We start from the raw sequence: 26,065 nt of genomic DNA, 5'->3' as shown, positions 1-26,065 counted from the left end.
ACTGTCATAGTGTCTATGAATTCAGTGGTCCCTCTAGAGGCATTTGTATATTATTCATGGAAGTTTTGTACCTATGACAAAAATACATTTACAGGCAAGCCATTCTTCAGTGTCGGGGGTATGTTTGGTGTGCGTTTGGAATTACAGGCCACTTGCCCACATCCATGGGTTTCTCACGGACCTTGATTGAGTGAGAAGCACTGACCTGGGTCTCTTCATCTCAGATCTGTACTACTTATAGCTCTGAGTCAAGATAAAATACCAGGACTTGTTAGTCTGTTCCTATCTGCTAATTGAAGATCCTTTGTAGAAGAAATTAATCATTTTTAAGTCTGCATTTCAAAAAGATTTTCTAAGCTATGTCAGACATCACCTAAATGAATGGGGATGAATAAAGATGTATTTGTTCATTTTTCCTTAATCCTTTCCAACACCTTTATATAAATTAGAACCTGTTTGCCATGACTTTAATCTTCAAAAGTGATTATTTAGATGTTATTTCAGGGTTGCTATCAAGTGCTTGTTAATTCTTCTTTCCTGCAGTTCCCATCTGTGTGGAATATAATTTTTCATAGGGAACTAATGAACATGATTGCAGGTGCCTTTAATCATAGAATCATAGAAGCTGGAGACAGAATAGATGGAGATAGAATAGATGGAGATGCATTTTCCTCATCTAGAAAATGGGACTAATAATGTAACCCTTCCTTACCCATTTGTCATGAATGAGAAATATGATTGCCAAGCTAAGTGCAATATAAATAACTGTAAATGAAATGCTAAGTAATAAAAGTAGGAATGATTTGACTAATAAAAAATGTTTTTCCTAACTCAGTTTTTCATTACTGATGCCTCCTGGCAGTAGTCATTTCCAGTGTAATAGTACTAACAACAAAACCACAAAAACCAGAAGCAACTATCATTGATGGATCACTTTTATATGCCTGGGTCTTTCCTTTCATCATCCCATTGAATCTGCACAACAGTCACAAAAGGTAAGTGATTGGCCTCAGGTTACACAGTTAATAAAGAGCAGACATGGAATTTGAACCAGGGTCTGGCTGACTCCAGCGCCCACACATTTCCTACTGTGCTCTACTGCCTCTCAAATCTAGAACTTTCAGGCAGATTCTGATGCCTCGTGTCATCTTTTGCAAGACTCTTGGCCAACCTCTCTAGAGAAGACAGTTGGGTTCCTCACACTCAGCTTAGAGAAAGGAGCCTGGGCAAAGGTGGTAATCTCTTGATCACTGGTTCTCAGTCAGGGCTATACACTAGAATTACCTGGGGATTCTACTAGATTCTGCCAGGATTTTAGCACCATTAGAATTAAATACCACAAGAAGGATTAGCTATTCTATTCACTGCTGTGGTACTGAAAAATGCTGATGCCTGGTCCCTTAAAATGGAATCTCCAGCAATGGGACCCAAGCATGGGTATTTTCTTTTAATGTGTGATATTAATGTGCAGCCAAGGTTGAGAACCACTGCTCTAAAAGATTTCTTCATGGATTGTGTCATGAAGAGAATGATTACAGCTTTAACCAGGAATGGGTTGATAATGGATGCTGCCAAGACGATCTGGAAGTATTGGGTCTTGAGTCAGACCCCATGGGTTCAAGTCCTGGTTCTTCCAGTTGCCAGCTGTGTGACCTTGTACAAGTTACTTAACTTCTCTGAGCCCATTTTTCCCCATTGACGAGTATTTTCAACAGAATTACTATGATTTAAATTTAAAAATCCATGTGACCTTCTTCCTGCTGTGCCCTAATTGTAGTAAATGATGTCATTATTACCAAAGAAATTAAGGAAAAGGAAAATGTAGCATTTTTTGCAGTTTGGTGGTATTGTCTGAAAACCTTCATTTAGCTTTGTACTGGAATTCAGATGGAATTGAATTAAATGATAAGGGACCCCCCCCCCTTTAGAACAATATTAGTGGCCTTTAAACCTTAACCATTTTCACAAAATTACAAAGTTGATGTGTTATTTCTCTCTTGCTTCCCAAGTGTAGCAGGAAGCTGGAGTCATAGTCATAAAGTGAGTGTTCAAAACTGGCATCTTGTCAAAGGCTGTTTTCGATTCAGCCTTCTGGTCGTTTGTTCAAAGGGCTTTGACACAAGACCAAAAGATCCTGTTGGAGATGCTGCTGCTGGCAGTTTAATTGGTATTTTTCAGGGTGTAGACACACGATTTCTATATAGGCAGAATGAAACCGGAAACAGGGCAATTAATCCAGAGAGTTCAGACTGTAAGGAGAAAAGGAAAAAATTAGGCAAAAGAAATTCTTTTAAGCAAGCTATTTTGCCATTTTTAAATAGATACTTTTTAACTTTATAGAAATAGATACAACTTAAAGAGTATTTTTGTGACATAATTACGGGGCTCACAAAGCAAAATGAATGCATATAAAATATCCAACAAAGGCCAGGTTTTCTAATTTGTACTTTTTTTAATATGAAAGGGGCAAAATAAATGTAGTAATTGCATTTACTATGAACAAAGAAAAAGTTAAATGTATTTTCCACATAGGGGGCAGCAAAGAAGAGAGGAATCCTGGTTAAGAGGACCAGTTAGATGTTTTATCAAATTATAGCTAAAAATGTTTTCTCTTACTACTGGCACAAATATTGACTGGGTTTGTCTCTTGGCCCCTGAGAGTTGTGAGCCTGCCTATTTTGATGTTCTAGATTCTGCTTCAGAGGGATTATTTCATATTAGTAAAATCAAAAGACTGTCTGTTCCTTTGTAATTGATGATTTCTACAGGCCTGGTCATGAATCTCATGCTAATGTTAAACCTTCAAAAAATTATTTGGAAGATTTGAAAAATTCACTTGTCAAAAATTTAGGATTTGACTCTTTATATTTATTATTGGCAAAACGCAGGATTGTTGTTCGTGTTGTTTTCTCTTTTTATTCCTTGATTTGCCTTTTTTTCTCATATTTGAGAAGTTTGAGAAGTTCTTTGAATATTAAAAAAATAAATACCGGCATAGATGCGATGAAAATTATTTCTTGAAGAATTGTGACTTGGAGTAAATTCCCATGAATTTTTAGTGAATAAAATAGGCAAATTCCTCAATACTGATTTAAGTACATCTCTTTCATATATGACAATCATATGTAAATTTTTATCATTGGTCTCCAAAGTTATTTAAGGAGACAGTTGCAAATGATTCTTTAATGCAGATCTAATGTGTTAGATGCAATTCCTGTACAGTTTTTTTTTAAATGTAATTGTGCTGTATATTAGCAAGGGGTAATGGATCCTGTTTTTAATTAAGTAATACAATTATTACATTTTGTGATTGTGCATTCAGTACCTTAGGAGGATATTATAGAAAGGGAAGTAGTAATCATCAGTATCAGTTTTTCAGAAAAGCAAATACTGTTTCCATTAATACTTGAAGGAGAGACGTAGTATGGTGAAAAATTAAAATATTATTTCTAAAATGGAGGGAATTTTAATACATCATTAGTGATGCCTATCTTTGCCTTGGGCTATAGTCAGCATAAGTATATTTTAAATGCTATACAATTGGGGAAAGAAGGAAAAGAAACATGCAAGAGAATCTAACACAGTAATACTCGGACAGAAATAAAGAGCTGAGGTGTATTAGGGTGATTTTGTATGATGGTATTTGAATTTGAAATAAGTAATTGAGGCAAAAGTAAGGTTTGGAATAGAAGTATCAGGGTGCCCACTGGTGTCCATTTCTTTTTGTGTGCAGAGATGCAGCCAAAAGCAGGATCGAGAGTAATCCGGGGTCCACCCTCTCCTCGGCTCCCAGAAGGAGCTGCACTTATTCAAAGGCTACTGTTAGACTGTTGTAAGAATGTGAGTTGATTTGTGACCAACAGAGTGACTTAATATGTCCCTGAGCTTTTCTAAGGTACCATCTCTCCCAAAGTTCATGGCCATATATTTGTATGACCTTTGTGGGAATTTGAAAATGAAGAAGATTGTGAAATGAACTCACAAGGCAGGGAATTTCACAGAGAAGAGCCATCTCGGTTAACTGTAGATGTCTGTACCTTCTAAACAATTTTTCTACCTCTAAAATTTTAAAATTAGAGTCCCTGTTTGAGAGAGCTAGTACCAGATTTCTTTTTGGGGTATAAAATTATTCCTTGCCAGCACTTACTGGAATTTTTATTCACTTGTGGGTTTGACCTGAACTTTGGTTGCCTAATCACAACTGCTTTCTTTTCTTTATAGCCAAGCTGACAGGATATACGGGAAAAATAAAATTTCTGTGCTTGTTCTGAGCATACAAAATCAAAGGCTGTCTTTTGTAGGGTAAGACTCAAAGAGTATGTTTTATAGCATAAGAACAAAAATAAAGCTTTTAATGTATGATATTTGAAATAGGTGTTTATCAGTTTATAAGCTTAGAATGAATATTGTCCTAAGTATCATTTATTACTTTACTGAAAATAGAGTCGTTTTGAATTCTTAACTAAGACCATCGATAGAAAAAATATAAACATACAGATATCCAATTAATATTTTTTTCTGTATATTTCTCATAAGGCTGATGTTAGAAAATTCGTTTTCTTTTTTGGGGGATAATTACAAATCTAAAAAAGCAAAAATGCAATCAAAATGAAGAATTCAAAAGTATAAGCTCTCTTTTCATTTATATTTGCGATAGACTTTTTGTCTCCAAGTATTATTTGTCCTATGAGAATGAAAGGAATCACCACGTGTGTTTTTTTTCTTAACTAGAAAGATAACCATTTTACCTTCCCCTGTGTCTGTTGCCTAGGTTTGATTGTGACTCACCAGGGGATGCCTTGAACTTTTCGCACTCTTTTCCCAGCCCTGATGCTAAGATAAAAATACACTACCCTATTTGACATAAAACAAGACCCTGGCTGGTAGACCAGAGACCATCACACACACACACACACGTCTATACCCTCTGGGGTAAAGGCTCAGCTGCCACCTCTGAGTCAGCCTGCATGATTTTTATGTTTATGAGCAACTCACCTTGCTCTCCAAATTTAGACTTTAGGACTGTACACCTCACCCCATCGTCTCTCATCCATTTTTGACAAAACGCATAGCTAAAATTTTAGGTTTTTTTTTTTTAATGAACTAGTCCTGTGGGTCCGTCATACTTGTGTTGATGACTAATGTGTGTCTATTTCCAGTAGATATTTTGTAATAAGCTATAACTCTGAAAGAATATGATGGGAGGAAAGGGGCCATGATCCTGTATCAAACAAACTGGAGAAAACCAGTATGGGAGCACTTAGTGCTTTCTGACTTTTGAAAGGAAGGAAACTTTGCAGCATGAAAATTGTAAGGCGCAAGAAAAGTAGACTCGAGTTTTTCATGGGGGAGGGGAATGAAGTCCCTGCTTGTATAGCTTCTGCGATGTCTGACTTAGTCATGACAAACTGCAGCTGAAGTGTCTCTCTGGATGATCCCATGCATTGAACCAAGGGATAAAAGAATAAAATCTTTTTCTTTCCTTAGCTGGTGGTTCTATATTAATTCAGGAACTATAAAGCAAGTTTCAAATTGACATCCTTTTCTAACTGGAAAGCAAGCATACCTTATATAGAGAATACAAACATTTCAACAGGTACTGTTACCCACTTGCCTGGTGTTAACTTTTTATTTAAGCACAAAAGGTCTTAACATTTCTGTGCGTTAACTTTTAGTGGGTGTAATCCGTGAACACTGAGTAAATAAAGGGCTCAGGCTGAGAAGCCTGTGGCTTTCATTGCGAAAGTAAATTTACAGAATCTGATTATGAAGCATGTTAGGTCTTCCCTTTCAGAACAGTAAGCATGTACCTTTCATCGGATTGGTGTGCATAGACATAGAGATGATGTAGCACTTTAAAATGCATTCTTTTTCCTTTTTCTTTTTTTAAACACAAGTCTGGGAATTCCCTGGCAGTCCAGTGGTTAGGACTCTGCACCTTGACTGTAGAGACCCAGGTTCCATCGTCCCTGGTTGGGGAATTAAGATCTCAGAAGCCGCATGGCACATCTAAAAGCAAAAGAAACAACCCCTCCCCAAACCAAAAAGCAAAACAAACACATGCCAAACATCTCGACAAACTCTCTTTAGTATGAAGTTCAAACACATGTAACCCAAGGTTAAGTTCTACCCTGTAAAGTCAGGTGGTTTAACATGTGCTGTGAAGATCTACATGAGAAATAGGACGTGCAGCCCCGTTTTGTTGTCTCTGAACTTTGGAATTCTATGCAGACCTCTTGCAGCGAAGATGCAAAAGTGAAACCAGTCCTGGCTTTGGGCAGATCTGATATTCATTCCCTGATGATGCACTGGTTTGGCTTATTTTCTTCCTTTTCAAATATTCTTTCTCTTCCCCCTTCCAGAAATATGGTGAACCAGTGTCAACAGTGTCCATACAGGCTCCCACTCCAGGAGTTCACATAGAGGACACCAGGCAGGGCATCAGCCACTGGCCAGCCACCCTCCCACTCCCCCCACCCCCCACCATGAACGCCACCCTCCCAGCACTATTCTCCTCCTGTGCTTTACATATCTGGGATCTGGCCTTGATGGTTCGGGTCCTCCTGGTCTTGGCCTCAGGGCCTTACTTAACTCAACCCACTTTTCCTCTTGTCTTGACTGCCTGTCTAATAGGCAGAGCGGCTAGAAATAACTGTGTGACCGTGTTTTGTGTTCATCTCACTATTTGCCATGATAGGAATCATTCTTATAGATAAGTAAATCACAGAGCCGGGCAGAGCGTCCACCCCTTCATTTTACAAACCTCCCTCCCCCCAGAAAGAAAAAGACCTTCCCTTATAAAAAGCACACAGAAAAAATAAATTCCTGTTGTTGGTGAAAGATTCTGAACGTAATTCTTCTTATGCAGGAATCAGTTTATTTAATGGGTTTAAACATAAAGAGTTTTAAATTTTTCTTCATCATATGCGTAAAGGGAAAACACCTTTTATTATATATATAATGTATTTTGGTGTAATATGTGTAATTGCCCTGGTATCATGTATATTCTGACAATATTAAAAGATTTAAAAGTCTAAAATCCAAACTTCCAAGAAAAAAATGTTGTACCTGTTTATAGTTATGAAGCTTGTACCACGACTTTTTAGAGGGTTTAGATGTAAAAAGTTCTATGGCTTTCTTCAGATTTATACCTTTAAAATGACCTTTTTATAGCCGAGTTCCCTATATTCTTTCAAGTAAGCAGGCAGATGTTTTTGCCTTTTTTTTTTTAAGTACAATAAGAAGCATGTCTTCTGCCCTCCATCAGCTACAAAAAATACTCATGGCTCATCCAGTTGGAAGGTGATTCACCTGAAGCTTGGTTCCCAAATTAGTAACTGGGCAGCATCTCATTTAGCAAGTGGTGCTTCCCACCAACTGAGGGAAAAAAAAATAACCCCATCTCTCTCTCTTACTTAGATATAAACTTAGGCTTTCACTTGTCAGAGGAAAATGAAACCATCACTAACCACTGTTTATTTCGCTGGCAGCTTCACGCCTACGACAAAGTAATTTTTCCCCAGATGAATTACTCGCTTACTCTGGTGCGGCAATGACTAATAAAGTTATTTATGAAAACTCCTTAAGCGTGTGGTCCCCGTTCCCACAGTGTGTCACTGCTGCCGCCAAGTGACAGTTCTGGAGAAAAATCAGCAAATCTTAAGCCATTAGAGAATCGATTCCTCTTTCCAAGCGAAGGCCCCTGCTACCCCTTGACAGAGAGATTGTCTTCTTAGGTGACAGGAACTGAGAAAGAATGCTCTCCTCAATCAGCTTGACCCACGTGGGCGTCACACCCGGCGGTGCCCCCCGCGCTGGAATTCAGGGCTTCTGAAAAAACAAAGCCAGGGGTGAATCAGAAAACAGTTTCCTGGGCTTCAACGAATATATCCAATATTCAGGTTGAGGCTGTTTTTAGCTCAGTTTGGGTCGTGTCCCACAGTCTCAGGCAAAATCATGCTTCGCTACAGGGAAGGGAAATTATCCTACAGATCCATCCTGCGCACCCAAAACTTGTAACTTTCACAACACGCCAACGCGGGAGGTGGGGTGGGGTTGGCGGGGAGGGAGGGGGGGGCGGGAACCTATGCAAAGATTGTTCTCTTGAGCAACCCCATTCTTGAACTGGGCTAAGAGCTTTTCAATTGCCGTGACATTTTCAGCCAGGGAAGTAGCAGTCGTTGCAGAGCCATGTTTTACGGGCAATTACTTTATATGATCAATGGAGCAATTCTCCTTCCAGAAAGGAACCAAAGAGATCAAGTTAAATCATTAAAGAGAGAAAGAGAGAGCAGGGAGAAAAGGACTCGTCTCATTAGCAGGTGCGGGGCTGAGGGCTCCGCGGCGGCGGTGCACAATGTCGCTGGCCCTTTAAGACAATGGCCGTGCTTCCCCCCACACCCACCCCCCGCCCCCCCTCCCCGGTCGCTGTTGACAGGTCTAAACCTCCCTAGCAGCCCATTGTGGCCGCAGTAGGAGGCACCTGCAGAAAATGTGCCAAAACCAGGCAGGGAGCGAGAGCTTTTCAATAAGCTCCGCAGCTGGAGGGACGAAGCAACACCAAACAAGCCGGCGCGGAGCAGGCACGTGATGGGGAAAGGGGTCACCGCCAGCCACCTCCTATTGGCTTCCTGCGCACCCGTCGGTTCAATTTGCTGACATCCACTAGCCGGCTTTTCTCTATTTGCTTAATATGCTGAGGTATTTAGCTTAAAAGCACTAAATGCTCCATCACGACGAGCTGCTCTCTCCTTTTCCCATTTACTGTTATTAAGGACATTTTCCCCCATATTTTCTCTCGCTTTCCGCCCCAAAACTAAGATTGTTTTCTTTCGCTCCTCTCTCATGACTACTTACAGGCATTCTCTACCACACGCTGCTGCTGCCCGCTTGATTTTACTCGTTTTTAATTCAGGGACAAGTAATAGTGAAGGTCTCTGCTGCTTTCCTAAAGCGCACGCATCCTGGCTGCCCTAAGCACAGGTCTGGACAGGGCAATTGCGTTTCAACTTAGCAGACCTTTTTTCTGCATCTTCTGAGTACCTTCCCTGAGGGCTTCGCGGTCAAGAATCTGCCTTCAGTGCAGGAGATGAAATGTGGGTTCGATCCCCCAGTCAGGAAGGTCCCCTGGAGGAGGAAATGGCAACCCACTCCAGTATTCTTGCCTGGCAAATCCCATGGACAGAGGAGCCTGCAGGCCCCAGTCCACGGGGGTGACAAAAGAGTTGGACTCGACTGAAGGACTTAACAGCAAACAACTGTGTACCTACCACTGTCCTTGGGGCTCTCGAAACCCAGACGTGAACAAGACCACGCTCCCCTTCTTGTCCTGTTTAAGGATCCAGCAGAGAGAGGAAGTGGCTAATATAGGCCCATTTGTTTTGCACCCATGCACTTTTCTCTGTAGTACTGGGTTGGCCCAAAAGTTGGCTGGGATTTTTCCATAACGTCTTAAGGAAAAAATCAACAAGTTTGGGGCTAACTGGATACTTGCAGCCCTTTTGAGAATAGGCAGAAGTGGAGGTGGGGTAGGGAGGGACCTGGGAGGTGCTGGTGGTGCTGTGGCTTTGTGGAGCCTGCCTTGTGAGTCGAGAGGACAGACTGGCAATGTCAAATCTCCAAGGTAAATGATAGATGAGGACCTCGATTTTGGCAGCTCCTAAGCGTCCGAACTCCTTACTTTCACTCACCACTTTCCAGTTCTCGTGATATTTCCATGTTGTTGTTTTTTTCCCCTCACTTGAAGTAGTAAGGCATTATCTCTATCTTACAGATGAAAACATCTGAGATTCAGGGCAAAGCACCTTGCCCAGGGCCCCACAAGGAATAGGTGGTAAGTCAAAGGCCCACAGCAACTGCGCCCCTGCCCTCTTGCCCCCAAACTGCGGCTTCCCTTCTACCCCGGGCTGCCTCTCAGTCTGTCTGCCCCCCTGAGCACACAGTTTGAGAGCAGCCTGGAGGCACCCGAAGTGATGTGTTCACGGTGTAACTCTCTTCCCCCTCCTACAGATGGAGAGTGTTGGCGTGTACAGATTCTGTGGGTGTACAGCAAAGAACAAAATGAAGTGTGATTCCAGGTGGGAGATGACCGCTTCAGGTAGGAAATGAGCTGATATGTGTAAGTATCAAACGCGTCTGAAGTGGTCACCCCCCAGGACGCCATTCCTTTAGAGAGGGCCGAGGTACTTGTACATCTGTGCACATGTCGTCCTAAGGTATTTGCTAAATCGTGGCTTGCTCAGAGTGGCTTGTTCAGAATCCCAGCATGTGGTAAGAGGTATGAGAGAAAGAGGATCTCAGGCACTCGGCTCGTGAAGTCATTTCCCACCTACCCGAAGCCCAGGGCGGTCGGGGTCCACGCTCACAAGCACAGCTCGTGGAGCGGGACTTAACGTCCGTGTAGCCCGCCTGGTGTACACCAGCCCCCCGCTCTTTGGGCACCGGGCTAAGGCAGGAAGAGATGGTCTCTCCCCTCAGCCAAGCTTGTTTATGCTTTAACACGTCTCTCCTCTCAGAGGACTGGTCTTCTTCCTTCTTCCCCAGTGCACCCCCCCACCCCACCCAATTCTGGAGAAAACAAGCAGACTATTCATGTAACAAGAGAAAGAGTGAGCAGGGAAGGGGGGAGAGATGCCACCGACAAACTCCATTGAAAGCCGCTGGCTGTTCATTTACATTCACACTTTTAAAAAATGTTAACTAATGATGTTAAATGGTTTGCCAAAGGTCCTGGCAGGTCAGTTGTAGAAGTGTCATTTCTGCCTAATTAGGGCTCTTGTGGCTGCCCGGGGCCTCCCAGTGCAACTGGTGACAAGCCGAGAGCTGACAGCTTCAATTGATGCCAATAGGAAGGTTGGGCCGGTCATGTTTTCCAACTCAGCCAGGTGTTTGCTGAATGGGGGAGGGGGCCTGGCGAGATCTGAGCGCTTCTATGATCCTTTTTCTTTCAGGGCTCCCTCCCAAGTCCTTCCCCTTTGCCTGTCTTGTCTTGTGTCAAGGTCAAGAATGGGCTTTGCTAAATCAGCAGTTTGGGTTATCTCTGGGAGGTCATTAGCAATCCCCAGCCCAGACATTTCAAGTGGTCTCAGACCCCTGATGCTAGATATTTTTTTTCTCCCTAAAAAATCAGAGGGTAGGGAAAGAAAAGTTTGAGGTGAAAAACAATAGTAGGAGAAAACAAAACAAAGCGAAAAAGACCCAGAAAGCTCTGCAGAGCCATCAAAGCATTAAGCTTCTGAAGACATTCATCGTAATACAATTCCTTGAGGAGAAAACAGCTAAAGCATCAGTGCTTTAATCAATGCCTTTAACCTTTCACTGAAGAAAAGACAACAGTGAAAAACCCTAACCTGTTCCACTGGATATAGAGAACCTGGCACATAGAAGGAGCTGAATAAATAATTTATTGTTTGATTTTTCAGGAGAAAAACCACTGTCTGAGAAGCAAAGAGTAATTGATAGAGATCCTGCTATTTCACATGCTTACTTTCATTGTTTCTACAGCGCTCTTTGAATTTCTTAGTTGACCATGAAATACGTGCTAAGTTGATGTACCACATGATGGGGTGATATGATTATCTTATTTTTTGTTTTTTCTTTCCTTTTTTTTTTTTTTTAACAACTTAAATCAAGCAAAATACCACTGGTGCTGGAGCCCTGGGCTACAGCATCTATGACACAAAAAGGCAGTTGAGTAACAGGAATAGAACAGCAGTGTCTAGAATTTGGAGTTGACACCCTGGCCGATTTGTGCCTGAATTCAGCCTACTAGCACTTGAGTGTGTGCGCATGCACACACACACACACACACACACACTAACTGAGCCTATTAGCAGGCCTGGTAAACAAGGAATGACTGGAGTAATACATGGGGTTTTGGGAGCAGTGCTGTGTTAAAGAGAAAAATGTGAACTGAAGAAAGCCATGCTTATGAAAATCTAAGACCAGACCCCAGGATTGTAGTTCTAAGAAGGAGATGGGAGATTCGGGTGATGGGTGTCTGAAACTTCAAGTTTGCAGCTTCCTTTCTTCACACAATGATGACTTTCCCACCTGCTGCTCCTGTTTTCTCTAACGTGGGCCAGTGAAAAGTAGGGCCAGAAAAAACAGACTGTTTATTGGTTTTATCAACGAGTGTTGTGAAAATAAAGGAGACAGTGTACTGAGCACACCGAGGGCGATACCTGGCATATATCAGGCGCTAAGTCCCCTCCCCGCTGTCCCAGGTTCTTCTTGGTTGGAGACCATGTGGAGCAGTTCTGTGGTGTCAAGCTATTTTCTCAATACCCAGGACACATTTGAACAAAGAGAATTAATAGACTTGACTAATAGGCTGACCTCATGAATGGTGAATGAGCAGATGAATCTAGATGTTTTTCAACCAGGTTAGTTGCCTGTCTCACACTTTCCCTCCAGGGACCACCTTTGTCACTGAAAAAAGAAAAAGTGAAAGTGTTAGTCGCTCAGTCGTGTCTGACTCTCTGCAATCCCCATGGACTGTAGCCTGCCAGCCTCCTCTGTTTATGGAATTCCCCAGGCAAGAATACTGGAAGGGGGTTGCCATTCTGTCCTCCAGGGGATCTTCCCGACCTAGGGATCGAAGCCGGGTGTCCTGCATTGCAGGTGAATTTTTTTCCATCTGCGCCCTCACGGAAGCCCCCTTTGTCACTAATTTCCCTTAAAAGACCCACTTTGCATTTTGTCCGTCCATGTTGTGCCGCAGCACATGCTGTTTCTCCTCCTCTTCAGCAGCTTCCTGTGTTTCCTTGTACTGCTTCTATCCTGGGATGTGGTTCCACTTCTGGCCCCAGTACTGACCCTTGTCTGTGCTTTGCCTCCTGCATCTGCCTGTGAATTACAAGGAGTCCTCTGGCATTAATATCTCCCGACTGTATACATGATAACTGATCATTACAGTGGCGACTCTGGAAAACTGGAATTATGTTCAGCTATATCTGGGGCTTCCCAGGTGGCACTAGTGGTAAAGAACCCACCTGCCAATGCAGGAGACATAAGAGATGCAAGTTCAGTCCCTGGGTCAGGAAGATCCCCTGGAGAAGGAAATGGCGACTACTCCAGTATTGTTGCCCATGAACAGAGGAGCCTGGTGGGCTACACTCCAAGGGGTTGCAGAGAGTCGGACACAACTGAAGCAACTTATCACTCACAGATATCACCTAAGCCTTTCTGAAAGGCAAATCTGATTTTGTTTTTCCATTGTTTTCTTTGACCTTAAACACTTACTCTGGTTGTCCTGATGTACTGGCAGTTCTATCGACATTTCAGGATGCTTCAAGCCTCAGGGCCTTTGAACAGATTCTTCTTTATCCTTAGAATCCTTTCTCCCTCTTCTTTGCCTGTCCAACCACCTGCTCATTGTGCCACCTCCTCCACCAAGCTTCTCCTGGCACCCCTATGTTAGATTGCCCTTTCTCTCTTTTGCATCCCCCTGCAGGGTCTCACATTCTTCTCAGTAATCATAGTGTAATCATGGTTCAGTTCAGTTCAGTTCAGTCGCTCAGTCCTGTCCCACTCTTTGCGACGCCATGAACCGCAGCACGCCAGGCCTCCCTGTCCGTCACCAACTCCCGGAGTCCACCCAAACCCATGTCCATTGAGTCGGTGATGCCATCCAACCGTCTCATCCTCTGTCGTCCCCTTCTCCTCCTGCCCTCAATCTTTCCCAGCATCAGGGTCTTTTCAGATGAGTCAGCTCTTCGCATGAGGTGGCCAAAGTATTGGAGTTCCAGCTTCAGCATCAGTCCTTCCAATGACTGCCCAGGACTGATCTCCTTTAGGATGGACTGGTTGAATCTCCTTGCAGTCCAAGGGACTCTCAAGAGTCTTCTCCAACACCACAGTTCAAAAGCATCATGGTACAAGTTCCCTTTTATTGAGGGCCTTCTGTTTGCCAGCTAAGTGTAAGTCTTGCTGTTGTAGGTAGGTGCTCACTACCGATGAGGACATCAAGGTGCATGTTTAAGGTCACACGCCTTGAAAGAGGCCTGGAGCACACGCACTAACCACCTTTCACCTAGAACCACCCATGTACACTGCCTCCCATCATAAGTAGCCGCCATGCTGATAAGCCTGGCTGTGTGGTTTCAGTTTTCTCCTCTCTGGATGATGAGGCCCTGGAGGGTGGTGACACTTGTCAAATCACTTGATGTTGTGGTGCTTAGCATAGGGCCAGCACATGGCAGAGACATGAATTGTCTCTTGTGGTCTACCCAGGGCTTAACGAGAGCCTCTTTTAAGGAAGGAGTTTTAGGCTAGGCGGAAGGTGCTATAAGGTCAAGGAGGTTGGGGCCCTGAAGGCCAACTTTGCCCAGGATCAGCCATGCACAGCAGTGTTCTTCATGTCTGTCTACAGAGGACAAGGAATGAACAATTATTCTGTATTTCATGTTCCGCAAGGCTTCCTGAGAGAGCCCTGTTTTTCACATGGAACTACCAAGTCATTTGGGCTTCTGCAGTGACTCAGCAATAAAGAATCTTCCTGCAATGAAGGAGAGGCAGGGGTAACGGGTTCGATCCCTGGGTGGGGAAGATCCCCTGGAGGAGGGCATGGCAGCCCACTCCAGTATTTTGCCTGGAAAATCCCATGGGCAGAGGACCCTGGTGGGCCTCTGGGATCCATGGGGTCACAAAGAGTTGGAGATGACTGAGGGAATGAGCATGCATGCACCAGGGCATTTGGCCAAGAATTTATGCTTGTTTGAACTCTTCAGAAAGAACTCCCCATTGAAGCACACCAAATTTAGAAATGGGCTTTCCTTTTACAAATATGTGCATGTAAGTTCTCATTCCTGCTCTTCATTCGATTTCTTTTTGCTTCTGTAATCTCTCCTGTCTTGAAAAGGGACTTTTTTAGACATACATATAATACAATGATAAGAATGATACACCCAAGAGAAAGGACTGAAAGGGAACCAAGGCAAAGTCAAAGGTAAATGAGGTCACAGATGCATACCATGAGGTCCTGTGGATTTTGAAAGATGAGCCACAAACGTGTGTCTCAGTTCCTGCACGTCAGCTGGACGGGGAGGGGGGATGAAGTAGGTATCAGCTTGGCTTCCAGTGTTTCCCCGTGGGATGCAGAGAGATCAGGAACATGAGTTTTCCAGGAAACTGTTTGCATGAGGAACCGGTCATCTCCCAGGAAACCCCAAAGGTAGGGCAGAGTGATGCTTCTCTCAGAGGAGAGGGTCATTTTGAGTATGTCGTGATGTCACTCAGGCTTCCCTGGTGGCTCAGACGGTAAAGTATCTGCCTGCAATATAGGAGACCCTGACCCAGGAAGATCCCCCGGAGAAGGACATGGCAACCCACTGCAGTACTCTTGCTTGGAAAATTCCATGGATGGAGGAGCCTGGTGGGCTACAGTCCATGGGGTTGCAAACAGTCAGACACGACTGAGCGACTTCACTTTCTTTTCTTTTCTTTGATGCCACTCAGTCTGTCCCTCACCTGCCTACAGCCCAGGCTTAAGCAAACAATGACAGAAGCCCCTCGCTGTCCCACGTACCTCCCATTCTGAGAGCAGCGGGGTGCCGGCCCAGCTCCTCACGGTGATGACCCAGCGACGTGGTGGTGGCTCCAGTGATGTGACGGCGGCGGCAGCAGAGGCGGTGAGCCCGGCGCTGGCAGTGTTGGTGGCACTTGCGTGGGGGCGGTGGCACCAGCACTGGCGGTGGCGGTGGCACCAGCACGGGCAGCACCTGTACCAGCAGGAGGTGGCACTACACCTTCCAAGTGGATGCAGCAACATTGCAGCAGCTGCAGGGGCCGGTCAGCTTCAGCCAATGGGGAGGAGGGTGGCTGGCCGCGGCCCAGAGTGGCTCTGCCTCCCTTGATGAGGGCCCTGCAGCAGCTCCATGGGAGACAGAAGCCTGGACAACAGCAAGGAGGCCCATCCAAGGAGGTATTTGAGGCTCCCCTGGAGGAAGACTTAGGGGCTTCCCAGGTGGCTTAGATGTTAAAGTGTCTGCCTGCAATGTGGGAGACCTGGGTTCAATCCCTGGGTTGGGAAGATCCCTGGAGAAGGAAATGGCAACCCACTCCAATACGCTGGCCTGGAAAACTCCATGGACTGAGAAGCCTGGTAGGCTATACTCCATGGGGGTCACAGAGTCGGACATGACTGAGCGACTTCAGTTCAGTTCAATTGGAGGAAGGCTCTTCCAGTAGCAGGTGGGAATTGGAGCCAAATAAATGCTGTTAAATGACCCCATTTTTAGCCTTGAAATAGGGTGATCCAGATAGAGATGAGTGACCTTAAGATACAGAGCATTTGTGAGATAAGAACAAAGCACTTGGAGAAGAAAAGCTCAGTTCTTCCTCAGGTGGAAGCTGAGCCCTCATTCATTCATTCATCCAGTGATTCATTCAGCAGGGATCAGTGGAACCTGTGCTGGAGTCTGGACTCAGGTTCCAGGGGATCTGAACGGGCTTTGCCACGTGCTAGTCTGTGATCTTGAGAAGGTTACGTGATTCTCTACACCCCAGTTTCTCCATCTGTGACATGAACTGTGAATGATATTACGTATTTGCCTCAGTGGGTTTGAAGAGAATCAGACGCACATGAAATTTTTAGCAGAGCACCTGGCACCCATTAAGCATCCAATAAGTATGAGCTATGTGAGAGGTTGTGAGATGTTCATCGTCCCTCATTAACTAAAGCAGTATTTGTCCATGTGAAATGCTGCATTACCACCATCTAGGATGCTCTCTGTTATCTGTGGCTGCTGCTTGGTAGAGAGTTTATGGGTGATTCAGCTGACAAATTACTTCTGTTATCTGCCTTTCCCTGGTAGCTTTTTTCCTTGGTAGTTTAGTGACTTCCCTGGTGGCTCAGACGGTAAAGTGTCTGTCTGCAATGTGGAAGACCTGGGTTCAATCCCTAGGTTGGGAAGATCCCCTGGAGAAGGAAATGGCAACCCACTCCAGTACTCTTGCCTGGAAAATCCCATGGATAGAGGAGCCTAGTAGGCTACAGTCCATGGGGTCACAAAGAGTTGGACACAACTGAGCGACTTCACTTTCTTTCTGGTAGCTTAGCTGGTAAAGCAGGGGACCCTGGTTCAGTTCCTGGGTTGGAAAGATCCCCTGGAGGAGGGCATGGCAACCCACTCCAGTATTCTTGCCTGGAGAATCCTCATGGACAGAGAAGCCTGGTGGGCTGCAGTCTATAGGATCACAAAGAGTCGGACACGACCGGTGACTAAGCTTGCACATATCTGCCTTTCAGGACTTTTCTGGAGCACATGAACTATATATGAGACTTCCAACAGCAGGGAAAGAGATCCCAGCTAACCATCTCTTTGGCGCATTACCGTGTTCCCTGACTCCTCTGTCCCCCACATGCTTGAACAGTTCCCATGAAGGGAGGTGCAGAGGCACTTAGGGCAACTTATCCAATCTGCTGGCAACTCTGACTCTCAGAAGGTTCTCCCTCTCTCTCCACTCTCCCTTTACCCCCAGTGTCTTCAGCTTTTCTTCCTGGAATGTGGTTTTACAGTCTTTTGTCATTCTGAGATCCAGTTTGTTGATATGCCCCCCACTTTAATAATGATATTATTGAGCTACAGTTCACTTACCATACAGTTCACTCATTTAAAGTATACACATCAATGATTTTTAGTGTATCATGGAATTGTACAGCCATCACCACATCAATTTTAGAGAACTGAGTCTCTCTCAACTCAGACTCTCAGACTATCTGTTTGTAGTCTCTGATAGTTATGTTTCTTGTTCGTTTGTTCATTTAATAAATACATATTAAGCACTTCATCTATGCCAGGCACAGTGATAAATTCTGGGGAGACGAAGGTGATTGAAAGTCTAGACGCTCCCTTCATAGAGCTGGTAATTCACCGAGTTCTTTAGACTGTAACCCTGTAGTTAAATAAACATGTCGTGATGAGCAGGTGTGCACAGCAAAGATGATGGGGGAGGGGAGTTGGGAGAATGTCCCTAGGAGGTGACAGTTAAGCTGAGACTTGTAAATATGTAGGAGATATTGGGGGTGGGAGGGCAGTGAACAATCCAGAAGGAGGAGCAGAGTCTTCTTGGAGACCACACCGAGCACCTAATTCCCTTTTCACGTTTAGCCCTTAAATATTTGACTATAGCATCTTCTGTTTTATCCCCAGTGTCTTCAGCTTTTCTTCCTGGGATGTGATTTTACAGCCTTTTGTCATTCTGAGATCCAGTTTGTTGATATGCCCCCTGCTTTAATAGTAATTTTATTGAGCTACAATTCACATACCATACAATTCTTTCATTTAAAGGGTACAGTTCAATGATTTTTAGTGTGTCATGGAATTGTACAACCATCACCAGATCAATTTTAAACCGTTTTTATTACCCCAAAAGGAATCTCCTATTCCCATAGCAGTCAGTCTCCATTCCCCCTCCCCAAACCCCCACCATGGGAAACACCAGTTGTTTTCTGATACTACGAGTTGCCTATTCTGGATACTTCATATCAATGGAATCACACAGGATGTGGCATTTTGAAACTATTGTTTTTTTTTTCATTTAGTGCAATGTTTTTGGGGTTCATCCATATTATAGCATATGCCAGCACTTGACTATACTTTTTGTTGCTCAGTAATATTGCAATGGCAACCCACTCCTGTACTCTTGCCTGGAGAATCCCATGGACAGAGAAGCCTGGTAGGCTGCAGCCCATGGGGTCGCACAGAGTCGGACATGACTGAAGCGACTGAGCAGCAGCAGCAACAATATTGCATGGTATGGAGAAGCCATGGTCTGTTTATTCATTAGTCAGTCGGTGGGCATTTGAGTTGTTCACTTATTGGTTGTTATGAATAATGCTGATGTGAACATTTACATACATGTTTTTGCACAGATGCATTTTTGACTTCTTTTTAGTATATACCTTGAGTGGAATTTCTGGATCATGGTAACTCTGTGTTTAACTTTTTGAGATACTGCCAGATTGTTTTCCAAAGCCACTGCACCATTTTATATCTCAACCATCAGTGTATGAGGGTTCTTATTCCCCCACAACCTGGCCAACAGCTGTTAATCTGTCTTTTTGATTATAGTCTTTCTCCTTGATGAAGGCAATGGCACCGCACTCCAGTACTCTTGCCTGGAAAATCCCATGGATGGAGGAGCCTGGTAGGCTGTAGTCCATGGGGTTGCTGAGAGTCGGACATGACTGAGCAACTTCAATTTCACTTTTCACTTTCATTCATTGGAGAAGGAAATGGCAACCCACTCCAGTGTTCTTGCCTGGAGAATCCCAGGGATGGGGGAGCCTGGTGAGCTGCCATCTATGGGGTCGCACAGAGTCGGACATGACTGAAGCGACTTAGCAGCAGCAGCAGCAAAGTGATATTTCATTGTGTTTTGATTTGCTTTTCATGGATGCTTAATGATAGCATCTTCTTATTTGGTGATTGGTCATTTGTAAAATTTCTTTGGAAAAATGTCTATTCTTATCCTCTGCCCATTTTAGCACTGGGTTATCTTTTTATTATTTATTTGTAAGTGCTCTTTATATATTGGAGAAACAACTTCCTTACACCTGGCTCAGTAGTCCATGCATTCAATCCATAAGTCAGCCTCCCCTGAACTTATCAACTGAATTCATAAATCTTTGACCTGCTTCATTTCTATACAGTCTAATAATCCCATCAAAGAAGGGATTTATCTGACAGAGCTTTTCCTCTGAGTCCCCTGTGGGTCCTAGTGATCTTGGCTTTCTACATGTTCATAAACCATACATCTCCTTTAACAGCTGATCCTGAATCTTTTCTCCCAAACTCACAAGCCAGTTATTTGTTCATTGTAAAAGAATTAACTTCATATGAAGAAATAGAGAATTAAAAAGAGTAAAGTCATACTTAAGTGTGGTAAGTGTGGAGGGAAGACTAGAATCCATGGCATATGATGACTTATCCTGAGCCCCCTCCACTCATGATGGAGAAAGTTCATGTGTGGACTGTGGTGTGAGCCAGTGTGAATGTGGGCAGAAACTCAGGAACTCCACATCCTTGGTAAACTTAGGTGGACAGCTGCCTGTACCCACAGTGAAGTACTGCTGCTGTGTGTTACACATAGTGATGCAGTTGCCTGAACAAACACCAGTGGATGGGAAGAACATGAATAGGGATCTTTTACCCACAAATAGGAAAAGGAGTACCTCAAGGCTGTATATTGTCACCCTGCTTATTTAACTTATATGCAGAGTACATCATGAGAAACGCTGGACTGGAAGAAGCACAAGCTGGAATCAAGATTGCCGGGGGAAATATCAATAACCTCAGATATGCAGATGACACCACCCTTATGGCAGAAAGTGAAGAGGAACTCAAAAGCCTCTTGATGAAAGTGAAAGAGGAGAGTGAAAAAGTCGGCTTAAAGCTCAACATTCAGAAAACGAAGATCATGGCATCTGGTCCCATCACTTCATGGTGAATAGATGGGGAAACAGTGGAAACAGTGTCAGACTTTATTTTGGGGGGCTCCAAAATCACTGCAGATGATGATTGCAGTCATGAAATTAAAAGACGCTTACTCCTTGGAAGGAAAGTTATGACCAACCTAGACAGCATATTGAAAAGCAGAGATATTTTTTGCCACAAAGGTCCGTCTAGTCAAGGCTATGGTTTTTCCAGTGGTCATGTATGGATGTGAGAGTTGGACTGTGAAGAAAGCTGAGTGCTGAAGAATTGATGCTTTTGAACTGTGGTGTTGGAGAAGACTCTTGAGAGTCCCTTGGACTGCAAGGAGATCCAACCAGTCCATTCTGAAGGAGATCAGCCCTGGGATTTCTTTGGAAGGAATGATGCTAAAGCTGAAACTCCAGTACTTTGGCCACCTCATGTGAAGAGTTGACTCATTGGAAAAGACTCTGATGCTGGGAAAGATTGAGGGCAGGAGGAGAAGGGGATGACAGAAGATGAGATGGCTGAATGGCATCACCAACTCGATGGATATGAGTTTGGGTGAACTCTGGGAGTTGGTGATGGACAGGGAGGCCTGGCGTGCTGCGATGCATGGGGTCGCAAAGAGTCAGACATGACTGAGCAACTGAACTGAACTGAACCCACATCTGTGATTTCTTGTTATCTTATTTAATTCAGGTTCCTCTTTGACCTGAATTATCTGGATTTCACTAATTCAATAAGCATTTACTCACATTTTTTTTCCAGACCCCAGGTAACTAGGAGCTTCCCTGGAGGCTCAGATGGTAAAGAATCTGCCTGCAATGCAGGAGACCCAGGTTTGATCCCTGGGTCAGGAAGATCCCCTGGAGAAGGGAATGCCTACCCAGTCCATTATTCTTGCCTGGAGAATTCCGTGGACAGAGGAGCCTGGCAGGCTATCATCCATGAGGTTGCAAAGAGTTGGACATGACTAGGCGACTTACACACACACAGGTAGGCTCTGGAAATCCTGAGATATAACAGGCACACAAAAGGTGGACAGGTCAATCCAGTGCCATCAGGTCCCACTGTGGGTACTATGGTAGGATGTGACTTGTCATCCTGTCCCCTGAGGTCCCATGTGGTCAAGGTGGCAAGTGACACAGGTGAACCAATGTGTAACTGCAAAGCAGCCAACAGATGTTTATTTAGCATCTGTCCTAGACATGAAGACACAGCAGTGAATAAGACAGAAATTCCCGTCCTTGTGGAGCTTACATTCTAGTGTGTGTGTGTGTGTGTGTGTGTGTGTGTGTGTGTGTAAAATTTGACAAATAGATGATAAATGGTACAGAGGAAAAATAAAGATGAATGGGGGGAGGGACTTCCCTGCTGGTCCAGTGGCTAAGACTTCATGCTCCCAATGCAGGGGGCCTGGGTTTGATCCCCGGTCAGAGAACTTGATTCCACATGCTGAAACTAAGAGTTTCCGTGCCACCACTAAAAAGATCCTGCATGCCACACTGAAGACCAAAGGTCCTGTGTGCCACGACTAAGACCCAGCACAGCTAAATAAATAAATAAAAGTTTTAAATAAATTTTAAAAAATTTAAAAGGCTGAATGGAAGATAGGGAGTGATGGGGTTCGAGGTGAAAATAGGGAGCCCAGGGAGGCCTCACAAAGAAGGGGACACTTGCAGCAACCTGAGGAGAGTGGGTGATCAAGCCATGTGGATATCTGAAAAAGTGCATCCTGGGTGGAGGAAGAGCTAGTGCAAAGGTCCTGAGGTAGGTGTTGCCTTGAGTGTTAGAGTTCCAGCAGGGAGGCCCCATAGCTGGGAGGTGAGGCCAGGGAGGGCCTCAGTCAGGGATTCCAGCTTGACCTCTGAGACAGGAAGTAAGGGTCTTGAGTGGTCATAATGGCATGATCTAACTTACATTTTTAAAGGATCCCAATGGTTGTGTTGAGAAGAGACTTTGATGGGGAGTGGGCTAGGCAGTGAGACCAGTTTGGAAGCCGTCTCGAGGTGTAGATGGGAGACATTGTTGGTTTGGGTCAGTACGACGGGGTGGAGGTGGTGAGAAGTGGGAAATGTAGGCTCTGGGGATTCTTGCAACTGGATGTAGGATGTGAAAGAGATGAGTAAAAAAGATGCTGGCATTTTTTATTCAAGCAACTGGAAAGATGAAGTTAGTTACTGAGGTGCAGATGACTGGAAGAAGGGGAGGTGAGGGGGCTTGTTTATCAGAGTTACCTATTACACATGCCAAGTGGAGGTGGGGGGCTTGGGCTAGAAATATCAAGGTGGGAGCTTTCACACAGCAATGGGGTTTAAAGCCAAGAAAATAGAAGAGGGAATTCCCTGGTGGTCCAGTGGTTAGGACCTCTTGCTTCCACTGCAAAGGACACGGCTTTGATCCTTGGTCAGGGAACCAAGATCTCACAAGCTGCGTAAGTGGCTGAAAAAAAGAAGATGGAAGAGACTCCCTCAAGGAAAGAGTGTTGGTGGAAAAGATATGTCTGCTGGTTAAAGCCTTGGGTACGGCCACATTTGGAGCTTGTGGAGAAGAGAAAGAAGAAATGGAAAAGCCTGAGATGCTGTGCAAGTGAAGGAGAGGAAAAACATGCACCCTGGAAGTTGAATGATGAAGGTGTCCTAGGAGGAGGAGAGGCTGCCATGGCAAGTGGTGCTGATTGGCCGTGGGTGATGAGCGCTGAGAACTGACATGCACTCATAGTCTTCGTGGCCACAGCAGTGATGGAGACAATGGGCAGGGTGAGATGCAGGCTGCATCCCTCCCCAGGGGATCCCAGCGACTGTCCTCTGGGCTCATCTCCAGCTCCACCCTGGTCCTCCCGTCTCTATTGTGGTCCCTAAAATGGCAAAACGACTTTCTTCTTCTTTGATATTCCTGTGTCGACAATGGTCTTCCTAAGATGTTTGTCAAAATTCAGAAACTGTATTGGTTTTCCTCAGTTTTCTGCATTTTGCTAACTTGGACATACTTGATTAATTTTAATATGACTGATCCAGTTCAACCTATTTCTACCACTTAAACACATATTCATCATTCCTAAACATGTTTGATCACATACAAATCCCCTTAGGAGGTACATTTCCTACACACATATTATTTAATATAATGATGTCCCCCATATTGTCACTGTTCTCTGGATCACCCTTCCCATCCTAGGTCACACGTGATGGGAATTGGTTCTGCACTGTGTGCTGGGGATGGGAGATGGGTGCGTCCAGGGAGAAGTGGAGCCATGTACGTAGGAGGAGGTTGGAGGGTCCCTGGTGGTTGAAAGTTATTTGGGGGTGGTATTAGTCACTCAGTCATGTCTGACTCTTTGTGAGCCCATGGACTGTAGCCTGTCAAACTTCTCTGTCCATCGGATTCTCCAGGCAAAGATACTGGAGTGGGCTGTCAGTGCTTTCTCCAGGGAATCTTCCCAACCCAGGGATCAAACCTGGGTCTCCTGCTTTGCAGACAGATTCTTTACCATCTGGAGCTGGGAGAGTGTAAGTGAAATTGGAGCCAGTGAATAACCACTGTTGGCAGAATAGAGACTCACAGGATGCAGGGTTTGGGGTGCCCAAGTTGCAACTGTCTGTTAAGAAGAAGAAAAATTAGGGGTCCCTGAGTTGGGCAGGGGGTCGGGGCGGTCCTTTATGTGACTCTGTTCCAAAAAGCTGTGAACACTGGAGAGATAGGAAGTGCGCACCCCTGGGCACTGAGGGCTGCAAAGGGTTAACAGACCAGGATAGGGTACAGACCCAGGAGTGCCTGAGTGCAGGCAGGTGTGACTCTCCCCCTGGGAGGCACACTGGGATGTGGTGGAGTAATCTCTCCACCATTCGGCATCCATTATTTTTCTTTGTTTTTAGTTTCTATCAAGACAAATTTGATTTTCACATTCCCTCCATGAACATGATTTACAGACCACATACTGCCACGTTCCCTGCTCTGACATTTCCCGTCTCTGACATGTGCTGTTTTCCTCTGAAACATCAGGCCTTTTTGTGTTGTGGGGTAGGCTGCGGCATCCCCTTGGAGGGGGGCAGCGTTGGGAGATGTGTCTGTGTCCCTCTCCCTGACATCACTGTGGTTACGGTTGGTGTCAAGCATCTGAGCAGGATAAAGATTGAGTGGATGAGCTGGGCTTCCCCTGAGGGGTGGGCCTCGCCTTGATCCAGACCCTGGCCTACTTCTCAGTCCTCAAGGGGCAAGAGGGACAGCAAGGCTCATAGATTTCCGACCGGGATGGGGCTCATCTGCCAGGGCAAGGAGTTGAGACTTTATTCCATAGATCAGGGAGAACCACTCAAGCTCTTAAGAGGACGGATGTGATCAAGTTTGTTTCTGTTTGGAGAAACCCATGGCAGTGCTTGGGGCCTTCCTGGTGGCTAACTCAGTAAAGAATCCACCTGCAATGCTGGAGACCTGGGTTTGATCCCTGAGTTGGGAAGATCCCCTGGAGAAGGAAATGGCAACCCACTCCAGTATTCTTGCCTGGGAAATCCCACGGACAGAGGAGCCTGGTGGGCTACAGTCCATGGGGTTGCAAGAGTCGGATACCTCTTAGCAACTAAACCTTCATTGCCATGGCAGTGTGTGGTGAGGGGAGAGGCAGGAGGCAGGGAGGCCAGACGGAGCTGATGCAGTAGCTCAGGTGAGAGGCAGTGAGGACCAGGCCCAGGGCAGGAACCCTGGATGGGAAGAGGAAGCTGGAGATGAGAACATCATTGTGGAGGTCGAACAACAGGAATCGGTACCTGATAGGCTGTGCTGTGAAAGTCAGGATGACTGTCAGGTGTCTGACCTGGACAATGAAATTGATGCCACTGCTTTCAACTCCCGCAGGGAAAACGGTGAGATGATCTTGCACCATCTTCATATTCTGCAGATTATCTTGAATGACTCACACTTTTGAGGCAGGGATTTTCTGTGGGGAGGAGGTGCAGAGGGAGGGGAAAGTGAGCCTGAAATATTCACGCAGTGGTTTCGACTCTCCCACTCTCTTCATTCTGTTGGCAGCCTGACATTGTTAGTGTGGAGCCCAGAGAAATCTTAAACAGAGAATTGTTACATGTAGATATGAGGATGCCATATCCCCCATTGGATTTCTTCTGCTGGAGCCATGGAAGCAGTGAATAGAAGATCAGCCTGTCCCTGAACTTGATGGCATCAGGAGTGGCTGGGCTCAGATCACCGCAGATGGCTGTGTGGGGGTTACCACTCAGCACACTAAGCCATCACCTTCTTTCCTATTGTCTGTGTAACTCCCATTGTTTTAACCAAGCTGACTTCGTAGCCAGGGTTCCATTCACTATAGACAAAGCCTCCGTTAGAAAAAATAAGATCTCTGAAGCTTTTAGACACCTGGAGAAAATCGCAAGCCAGTAGCCGTGGAAGTCTCAATTCCAGATCCCTAGGGAGTAATGACAGATGGCGGTTCTCCCTTGTTAATTCTTAAAAAAAAACATTAAATGTGAAATAAACTGATCTGGATGGTGGGGAGAGGGAATGGCTTCCAGTAATTATTCCTGCCTGACTCTGGAATGCAGCTTAGAGTTAGCAATCCAGATGATTCTGGCAAACTATAGCTTTCATTTTCAATGTTCAACAGTATAGTTGAGATATACATACCTTTATAT

General features: G+C 44.8%; 1 protein-coding gene across 1 annotated transcript in view; it reads left to right on the top strand.

Annotated features, from left to right (window-relative positions):
• The window catches only part of HSPA12A (heat shock protein family A (Hsp70) member 12A), a 173,086-nt gene that overhangs the window by 4,149 nt on the left and 142,872 nt on the right, over positions 1–26,065 (top strand). Inside the window, exon 2 of the mRNA XM_061403596.1 lies at positions 10,009–10,096. Coding sequence (XP_061259580.1) covers positions 10,009–10,096 — 88 coding nt within the window. The remainder of the gene's footprint in view (positions 1–10,008; positions 10,097–26,065) is intronic.

This window comes from Bos javanicus, chromosome 26 (assembly GCF_032452875.1).
Source record: "Bos javanicus breed banteng chromosome 26, ARS-OSU_banteng_1.0, whole genome shotgun sequence".
Classification (NCBI taxonomy): Eukaryota; Metazoa; Chordata; class Mammalia; order Artiodactyla; family Bovidae; genus Bos; species Bos javanicus.
The sequence above is the reverse complement of the archived record's forward strand: the minus strand, read 5'-3'. Positions and strand labels throughout refer to the sequence as shown.